General features: G+C 39.5%; 1 protein-coding gene across 3 annotated transcripts; it reads right to left on the reverse strand.

The window, feature by feature from the left end:
* Window positions 1–3610, reverse strand: LOC306998461 (uncharacterized protein). Of its 3 annotated transcripts, none has more exons than XM_079612557.1 (3): window positions 3265–3605; window positions 2308–2522; window positions 1–1553 (listed from the first exon to the last, which is right to left on the reverse strand). In XM_079612557.1, exons 2-3 carry the CDS (start codon window positions 2363–2365, stop codon window positions 877–879), a joined length of 735 nt encoding a protein of 244 aa, XP_079468683.1. In that variant the 5' UTR covers window positions 2366–2522; window positions 3265–3605; the 3' UTR covers window positions 1–876. The 3 variants fall into 3 exon arrangements, with proteins under 3 accessions (XP_079468683.1, XP_079468682.1, XP_079468684.1); XM_079612556.1 differs by having other exon boundaries at window positions 3–1553; window positions 3102–3605; XM_079612558.1 differs by having other exon boundaries at window positions 9–1553; window positions 2308–2458; window positions 3265–3610.
* Between the last annotated feature and the right edge of the window lie 6916 nt (window positions 3611–10526).

Below are 10526 nucleotides of genomic sequence, written 5' to 3' on the forward strand. Positions count from 1 at the left end.
CTCAATTGAGTGCATTTTTTATTTATGTGCATCTTGGCATTTCCATCCAACGTTTTTTTTTCTTTCTGCGATATCCCAAAATGCGTATAAAAATAAGTGGATGGAAAATGTAATCATAATTTTCCTGTTATCACTGTAAAGCTGCTTTGAAACAATCTGTATTGTATAAAACACTATATACATAAAAGTGACTTAACTATACTGTACTGATTTGTTAAAGTCCCCCTGTAGTCAATCATTGTATCCCTTAAACACATCTTTGATCACCAAAATTACATATTTAAATGTTTTTTGTCTTCATGCCTTAAAATATCTTGAATGTAACTCGACACCCTTGTCTCATTTAGTATACACTGTTCTATGAATATGCAAATGAGCCCCGCCTCCACTCACTCACTCACTCAGAGATCCACTGGTTGACGGTCACACGTTGATCTGATTGGTTACAAGGTAGTTTGTGACGTCAGAAACACCAGCGATTTCAAACCGTGTTTTTGAGACTGTCTTTGGTTCACTGCAGTTTTAAGCAGAAGATACTCAGCAATGCTGTCGACTTATAAATTTACACATGGTTTGTCTTAGAGCATATTAAAAACACAACATAGACATATAAACAACATTAAAAGCTGGATTTTCACCACAGGGGGACTTTAAAAAGTGCCATTGACCATCAATGTTTCTGTTGACTATCAATAACGTTTATCAAAATTAGGTTTGATTAATCAGAAGCTAATTCCTTCACGAGTTTAATCAGAAATAATCAGGAACATGTAATCAGAAATATAAAACGATGTCACTTGTTGACTAATGGCATATCTGGAGTTATACAGTCTATTTACAGTCTCTGTTTACAGCTGGTCCTGGTTGGCCCGTTGATCAGCGTGACTTCGGACAGTGCCTCTTGACGTGGGTCAGTAGATTGCTGGACTGTGTGAATCTCCTCCCGCAGAGCGGACAGTGGTACGGCCTCTCTCCGGTGTGCACCCGCTCGTGTCTCTTCAGGGCTCCCGAGTGGCTGAAGCTCCTCCCGCAGTGGGAGCACTTGTAGGGCTTCTCTCCGGTGTGGACCCGCTGGTGCATCTTCAGTGCGTTGGCCGTGACGAAGGCGCTGCCGCACTCGGAGCACACGTGATCTCTCACACCCGTGTGTATGTTCTCGTGGTCTTTGAAAGTGCAGAGGCGCGAGAAGCTCTTGCCGCAGATGGAGCACAAGAACGGCTTCTCGTTCGAGTGAATGGACAGGTGCGTTTTTAAGTGCGACGCCAGAATGAATTTCTTCCCGCACTGATCGCAGGTAAAGGGCCGTTCGCCGGAGTGATAGCGCAGGTGACCTTTGACATCCGTGGCCCGCTTGAAAGTCTTCCCGCACTGAAGGCACGTGAACGGCCTGGCTTCGCTTCTCTTAGTTCTGTCTTGGTCCACGTCCTGTGAAGAACTGAATGATTGATCTTCAGCTATGAAGTGCGTAGGTTTCTGATACTGATGGTCCGATTCATGGTTACACGCCACTTCATTGGGTTCTTCTTGACCTTCCTCTGTTTCTTCTGCCGAGTCTGAAATTAACAAATGATATTGTCAAAATTCAATTCAAGAGGGATACGTCTGAAGAGAAAGTCAACTGTCAGTAAGGCACATGTGTTAGGTAACCATTTTGATCTACTTGGTTATGATAACACAAACTAAAAGCTATTTTCTTCCTACGCACATTTTGATTTCTTGGTAACACTTTACAATAAGATTTCATTAGTTAACTTAAGCTAAAGTCCCCCTGTAGTCAATCATTTTATCCCTTAAAATTCACCTTTGATCACCAAAATTACATATTTAAATGTTTTTTTCCTTGAATTTATTTTTTTGTGATGCCTTAAAATAGCTTGAATGTTTCTTGACACCCTTGCCTCATTTAGTATACCATGAATATGCAAATGAGCCCCGCCTCCACTCACTCACTCACTCAGAGATCCACTGGTTGACGATCACACGTTGATCTGATTGGTTACAAGGTAGTTTAACTTGATTTTCACCACAGAGGGACTTTAACTACATTAGTTAACATGAACAAAATATTTCAAAAGCATTTATAAATCTCAGTTAAAGTTATTCTCAACATTTACTAATACATGATTAAAATCAAAAGTCGTATTTGTAGTTAGTTAATGAACCTGAACTAACATGAACTAACTATGTATTTTTAATCATTAATGTTAAAAAGATGAATAAGTACTGTAAAGAATGCATTGCTCATTTCTCTTTTTCCTGTCTCAACATCTGCATTCCTCTACAAATGAATCGAGATTGGACACAAACCTTTTTGTTCCTCATCGTCATCTTTGTTTTCTATTTGCGATGGCTCTGGATCGCTCATGTCTTCCTCTTTAATAAACGACAACTTTACAGTATTATGCAATGAAGATCTCCGTTGTTACATCTAGTTTTTCCTGGTTGACTGGATACACTTCTGCATTTGAAGGATAGTAAAACTATTCAGCATTTACAGGTGAATTGCACGAAAGGTGCCAGATCTAAGGAAAACACACACAAAAAGAAGTTATTGAATTTAATAGGCAAGCATACCATTATTTACACTACCTGATTTTATTTAGACAGACTGACAGAGTATTACATTTATATTTTCCTACACATTTATTTTACCTTCACAGTTAATAACATACTTTACTAAATGAAATGACACAAAAAAATATTAATACAAAACAAAAATATTAAGTAAAAATATGAGTTATTGTAACACGTTACATATTTACTATACAAATTACTATAAATTAGGCATAATTACATGCAACTAACCCTAAATCCTAACCCTATAGTAAGTACACATGTAGTTAGTTAGTTAATATTACTCAGTCATTAAATGTATAGCCTAATTACACTGTAACACACATTAACATAAAGTGTAACTAACGACAGTATGTTGAAGTAAATGTAAGAACAGAAACAAATGTTGGTCTTAAAACAAAACCGATATAAGACTTAAGATTAAGATTTAAGATTGTCTCATGCAACATTAAATTCATAACATCTCATTACAATGTAATTTGGACATTTTGTGTGAGCAGTCTTCTTTGTTTAAATGTTTAACTTACTGTTTAACTCATACATGTATGTCTTCTTCAGCGACTTGCTCTTTGTATTGGTTTGTTTGAGAATTACTGTGCACTTTGTCTGATACTGTCAGTTTATTAATATCAAATGTAAGTCTGAGACCCTTGGTGCTCTGCAGATGCGGTCATATGGTTGCTGAATTACCTCTTTATTTACTCCTGACATTTCCAGCAGCAAACGCATGTGTTTATTTGAGATAAAGCGCTGCTGGTTATACGGAAAGTCTAGTTTCAATCGCGTCAGTAACAGTACCAGCTCGCGCGCGCACGTCAGTTACTTACGACAGTTGTTACTGGGGCGTCAGTTTTTACGTGATAACTTAGTAGAATAGTAGAACGTAATAGAAACAAAAATGTTTATTACATAAAAACTAACAAAGTATCCGCAAGGAAACCCTCTTTTATGGCCTTTCACTAGACTACTGTTGTTTTGGCGTAAACTCCTCCCAGTGTCCGCGTTTGTTGTGACTGAATCATGTGATCAATCGTCCAGCTCACGTGACGCATCTCTCGCGTTATTTCATCTCACTGCACAGGCTTTATTTCTCAGCATTTCATTCATTCTTCTTGCATTTTAAAGCATGTATTAATCTTTGTTAATGATGTAATGATCCGTTTCCAGTCTGAACCAAGTGCACACGCTGAGAAAGTCAAAGTGTTAGGTTGTGATCCGCTCTCCTAAGTGTAAGGTCACATTCATGATCACCTGCTTCATATATTACAAATAATAATAGTTGTGTACGGGCTTTGTTTCAAAGGGATATTGTCTCCAGACCTGCTACTATATCATTTTGGAATGGTTGTGCTGATAATCTGTTAGGGAATAAAATTGGAAACTTCCTTAAAAAAGAAAAGATAAAGATGACTTGCTTGAAAATCATAATGATTTTAGTAGACTTTTTAAGGTGCACACAATAATTTTCCATAAACACATTATAAAAATGCAAACGTATATTGTTCCGATTAAATATTACCTTCTTGTAAACTGTGTATTTTATAAACCTTTAAAGCATGTTTCACAGAAAATGCATGCTTTATTTTTCTTTATGGTATCTTTTCCAAATACCAAGGTCTGAAAGATTATTATTTTGCCTAAATTACACTTCATTTATCAAAATTAATGAAAATAAACATAATTTGGTTATATTATTTATCTGATAAATTAGCCTACGTTTATTTTCATATTAAACATCGCAACAGTCATTTATCACTGTTTAGTTTAATAGGCACTTTTAAATATGACATTTTTATTGATAAAATGAATAACTTCATTATATTTAGGCTACATACAAGTACCTTGTAATAGGCTACATATTTTTTTACATTGAATCTCCAAATTAATGTAGAAAAAAACCAAAGATGGTATATTTAGTTTAATTCCATCTTTTTTTACTTAACTATAAAACTAAGGCTATCACTGATACCGATAACATTTATGAAGATGAAATCAGTAAATAAACACCAAACTCTGAGACAGGAATATTGTCAAACCCAAACAGGACACCTATTTATTGAACAGATGAAGCAGGCGAGTAATAGTGAAGTAAGAGTTATTGATGACTTATGAATAGTGAAAGTCCTTTCCTTTTGTCCAGGTAGCTTGAGATGAGGCGATAACTGTGGGAATATGGAAATATGTGAAATATCCTATAATATAAAAGTAATAATAAAACACAAAATTGCGTGTTAGTGCCATTTCCCCCATAAGTGTTTACATGATCAGTAAACCAAATGTTATAGCCTATTTGTTGTATTTAACATACAAAATGTATGGTTACTCAATGAAAGGTAATATTCTTTACATTTAGTTGAATTGATTATTAAAGGGGCTGTTTAATAAGCTCCATGTGCCACTGAATGTTGTGTAACACCAGTGCAACTGTATGTTGTTGATCACACAAACTGCCCATTCTTGGAAACACATGGAATAAATCTATTATGAATCACTATGAATACCACATTAACAGTCTCATCCATAACCGTAAACTTATTTTTGCACGATGCGAATGACGGCAGAAGGTCTGGACTCCATAGCAGCTTTCATTGGTCAAGGCCAAGGTCATGTCTAGGAGCGTGAAAGTGTTACCGATGTCCCTATATCAGACCGGTTTGTAAAACTCTCGTATTTTAAAGAGTCTATGCCACGAACTTTACATACTTCACATTGTTTTGAAAATCCAGAGTTTAGTTGATCCTGATAAACTCTCGTTGTCACAGTTGTAAATATGATGGCTTGCTTGTAAAGCGGTATCGCGCTTTGTTTGGTAACCATAGAAACCGGAACTATGGTAACGGGGTCAGAGTTTAGTTTTGACAAACGGCGGAAAAGACGAAAGAGAAAGGCTGAAAAGGTTCACGGTTAAAAACAGTAAAACGCCACGGAGAAACAAGTACAACTACAAGGTTTAGCTTCGGTCAATTGGGGAACAAGGTTTGTAGAGTGAACGAAATATATATTTGAGCTACTTAAAATGTTTATTGTAAAATGTATAATTTGATAATGCTAACGAATTGAAACTAATGTAATGAGCTGTGTAAGTTAACGTTAACGGTCAAAATGTGATGGTAATGCATGGTTTATTTGATTTTACCCAGCTCTTACGTTGGTTGATGACACGGACGGCAATAAAAGTCATTTAACCATCAGTTCTGGCCTTCTCAATATTGACTGGATGCTACAGTAAGAGCTTGCGGCCATCGCCACCTGCTGCACAACGTGGCTACAAGATCCGACGGCAATACCCGCGATGTCCAGCAGATGACAGAAGTTGGTCAGAAAATAAAACAGTTCATTGAAAAGTGCTCAAAATGGAAGAATCACAGGCTGCTTCAGTAAGTCAAATGGACATGAATGAACAGATCACAAGTCTACAACAAGAAATTCAAGATTTAAAAGACTCACTTATAGATGAAATTGAGGATAGACAAAACATTAAAGATTCAATCACACGAAAAGAACAAATCTTAACAGAGCTTCAAAACAAAGCTCAAAGCATGACAGAGTTGCCAAGACGTTCTGAAAGAGTTAAAGTACAAACGGAAAAGATGAGAACATTCCAAAAAGAAGAAATGAGTAAAAAGGAAAAAAGACTAACAACTCTTTATGAACAATGGAAAAAACAGGTACGCGAAACAAGAGAAAGGTTAAAGTTAGACATCACAGACAAGGAGATGTCAGAACTGGCAGACATAATAGAGCAAATGAGAAATGATGTATCAAATTTATATTCAGAAATAAGAGACCAAATGGCACCATCATCTGACATAAGAAGAAAGATTGATGCATGTGATGCAATAACTCGTGACATTGTAAGGATAATTCTGGAAAGAGTAAGTGGTGTTGATGAGGATTTTGATGCAGAGCGCGAAAGAACTCGTTTACGTGGACTTTTAAAGCACGACTATGCCCAGTCCATATACGGCTCAACCGCAGCATCAAATCGCAGCCAACGGTCCTCAGCTTCACAGCTCACAGCAAAACGAGCCAACGCAGCGGCAGAGCTAGCTGCAAAAGAGGCTGAATATGAGATCGTACTAGAGGAACAAAGACAACAGGAAAAGATAAAAGCTCTAGAGGAGGAGCACAAGAAAAAAATGGCAGCTCAAACATCAGAGTTGGAACGCTTGAAAGCACAGAAGGACGTGAGAGCAGCTCGAGCCAGGTTTGAAGCATATGACAGAGAGTTATCACAGGTGGATGATGTTCGGTCAATAAAAAGTGAACAGGTGAGCCCATACCTCACATCCGAACAGCCCACACCAGCACTCTCTTTCATTCCTGTGCAAACAATCCAGCTAGGCTCTTCATCCATAACTCCATCAAGATCAGCCAGGAACCTTGGAGTTGTAATTGATGACCAATTGAATTTCACAGACCACATTGCTAGCACTGCCCGGTCATGCAGATTTTCCTTGTACAACATCAGAAGGATCAGGCCCTTCCTATCAGAGCATGCTACACAACTCCTTGTTCAGGCGCTTGTTCTATCCAGACTGGACTATTGTAATGCTCTCCTGGCTGGTCTCCCAGCTTGCACTGTCAAACCTCTGCAACTGATCCAGAATGCTGCAGCTAGAGTGGTCTTCAACGAGCCGAAGAGAGCACACGTCACTCCTCTCCTCACGAAACTGCACTGGTTGCCGGTTGCCGCTCGCATCAAATTCAAGTCACTGACGTTTGCCTACAGAACAACCACTGGCACTGCTCCCTTGTACCTGAACTCATTACTACAGACTTATGTGCCATCCAGAAACTTGCGCTCTGCAAGTGAGCGGCGTCTGGTGGTGCCATCCCAAAGAGGCACGAAATCTCTCTCTCGGACCTTTACCATGACTGTTCCCTGCTGGTGGAATGATCTGCCTAACTCAGCCAGAGCTGCTGAGTCTGTAGCCATCTTTAAGAAACTGCTGAAGACGTATCTTTTTCGGCAGCACTTGAGCACTTAATCCAGTACTACTAACACTTTCTTATCTAATAAAAAAAAATAAAAAAAATAAAAATAAAAAATTGCGTTGGATTGTACTGTGAAGGGTCATAGCACTTACATATTGTTGTCCTACTGCTAGTTTAATTGCTTCTATTGTTTCTCATTTGTAAGTCGCTTTGGATAAAAGCGTCAGCTAAATGAATAAATGTAAAATGTAAATGTAAACAATTCCCCCTAGTGTCACTCAACTAGCTCAAGCAGTGCAGGACAGCATTAAACTGAACAGACTTCCTACGCCAGAACCAACAGTGTTTAGTGGCGAACCAATAAGCTTTATTGAATGGAAATCCACGTTTATATCACTGATTGAACAAAAGGGCATCTCAGCAGCAGACAAGTTGTACTATTTGAAAAGATATGTAACGGGCCCAGCTCGAAAATGCCTTGAAGGAACTTTCTTTAGAAACGACGAAGAGGCATACAAAGACGCTTGGGACAAATTAAACCAAAGGTACGGCCAGCCCTTCGTGATACAGAAGGCATTTAGAGAAAGGCTATCAAACTGGCCTAAGGTGCAGTCTAGAGATACTGATGGACTAAGGGCATTTGCAGATTTCATAAACGCATGCATGCTTGCAATGCCTCATGTAAAGGGGCTACAAATACTTAATGACAGCGAAGAAAACCAAAAAATGTTGCACAAACTACCAGACTGGATAAGTGCGAGATGGAACAGGCAGGTAACAAAGACTTTAATGGAGGGTGGTGAGTTTCCAAGTTTTAGTGCTTTTGCCTCCTTCCTCTCGTTAGAAGCTGAAGTCGCCTGCAATCCAGTCACCTCCATTCATGCACTTCGCTGCACGGAAACAAACAACGACCAAAGACACACAAAGGAAATCAAAAGAAACAAGGCAAGTGTATTTAACACAAACACAACTGAACAAAGTGATAGAAGGACAATAACAAAAACACCTTACGGCCTTCCATGCACAATGTGCCAAGGCACCCATCAACTTCACAAGTGCACTGACCTCTTGAAAATGTCTCTAGAAAATAGAAGGAAACATGTAAAAGACAATAGACTTTGTTATGGCTGTTTAAAACAAGGACACAGTGCTAAGGACTGCAAACGCCGCCTCATTTGTGAAACTTGCACAAAGCGACACCCAACATGTCTTCACGATGAAAATTACAGGAACGGTCTGCAAAGAGAAACACGCGTGAGCACAAACAATGCAACTCAAGGTAACTCACCTGAAACAGCAACAGCCATGTCACTTAATGTTGCCAGATCTGAACAGTCAGTCAGTACCTCAATGATAGTTCCAGTGTGGCTGTCAACTACTACTAACCCACTCAAGGAAAAACTGGTCTATGCGTTATTAGACACACAGAGCGACACTGTATTCATTGATCAGGATGTCACACATGAGCTGCAGGCAGATGTTTGTCCAGTAAAGCTGAAACTAACTACCATGATGGGTAGAAATGCAGTTGTAAGCAGTGGAAAGGTGTCTGATCTCTTAGTGAGAGGTTATAACTCAGCCACAGTCATAAAACTCCCCACTGCATACACAAAGGATTACATACCTGCTAACAGAAAACACATACCTACATGTGAAACAGCCAAACAGTGGAGTCACTTGCTACCTATTGTAGACGAGGTCCCTCCACTCCTCAGTTGTGAAGTAAGTCTCCTCATAGGTTATACTTGTCCTAGAGCTCTCGCACCAAAACAAGTCATCTTAGGCAAAGAAAATGAGCCCTATGCCATTCACACTGATTTGGGATGGAGCATAGTGGGCAACTCGACAACATGCAACGAAACCGATTTGGCGAGCAGTCTCTGTCACCGAGTCACTGTTAAAGAAATCCCTCCCTCCACTCCAGCAGATGCAATACGTGCTTTGGAAAGAGATTTCAAAGAGACTGACGGGAATGAAAAGACTGTGTCGCAAGAGGATTTAGTATTCCTTCAGAAACTCGAGCATGGCATAACACAGACTGAAAGTGGACATTTCGAAATGCCATTACCATTTAAAGAAAGACCACTAATGCCAGATAACAGACAACTCGCTGAAACCAGACTAAACCAGCTCAAACGCAAATTCATGAAAGATGAAAAATACAAAATGGACTACATGAAATACATGAGCGACATCATCAAAAGAGGTGATGCCGAAGAGACGGATGATAATGGACCGCCCGGAGAGACATGGTACATACCGCACCACGGCATCTATCATCCAAAGAAACCTGAGAGGTTGCGCGTGGTCTTTGACTGCTCTGCAAAGCACAAAGGTACCAGTCTTAACGAGCATTTACTGAACGGTCCTGACATGATCAACAACCTAACTGGTGTGCTTGTGCGCTTCAGACAGCACCAAGTAGCTCTCATGTGCGACATCGAAAAAATGTTTCACCAGTTCCAAGTCAAGGAAATTGATCGTGACTACTTGCGCTTCGTATGGTGGAAAGATGGAGACATGAACAGCCAACCACAAGCATACAGGATGGCAGTACACCTCTTTGGCGCCGTTTCATCACCCGGTTGTGCGAACTATGGACTCAAACATTTAGCCAAAGAGAACAGTTCTCCCTTTCCAGTTGGCTCACAGTTCATAGCAAGAGACTTCTATGTAGACGACGGAGTCACCAGTGCAGAGACAGTAAAGGATGCTATACAACTGGCAAAGGAAGCACGTGAACTATGTGCAAAGGGTGGACTAAGGTTACACAAATTCGTGTCCAACAACTCTGAAGTTTTAAACAGCATTCCAGCTTCAGAGCATGCAACAGATACAAAAACAAAGGACTTGACGTTTAAGGAAACTCAGACAGAGAGAGCACTTGGCATTTATTGAAATGTGAATAAGGACTGCTTTACATTCAGCATTGCACTAAAGGACCAAACACCAACCAGGCGTGGCATCTTGTCCACAGTCGCAGCAATATACGACCCCCTTGGCTTCATTGCTCC

This window comes from Phoxinus phoxinus (assembly GCF_949152265.1).
Source record: "Phoxinus phoxinus genome assembly, chromosome: 5".
Classification (NCBI taxonomy): Eukaryota; Metazoa; Chordata; class Actinopteri; order Cypriniformes; family Leuciscidae; genus Phoxinus; species Phoxinus phoxinus.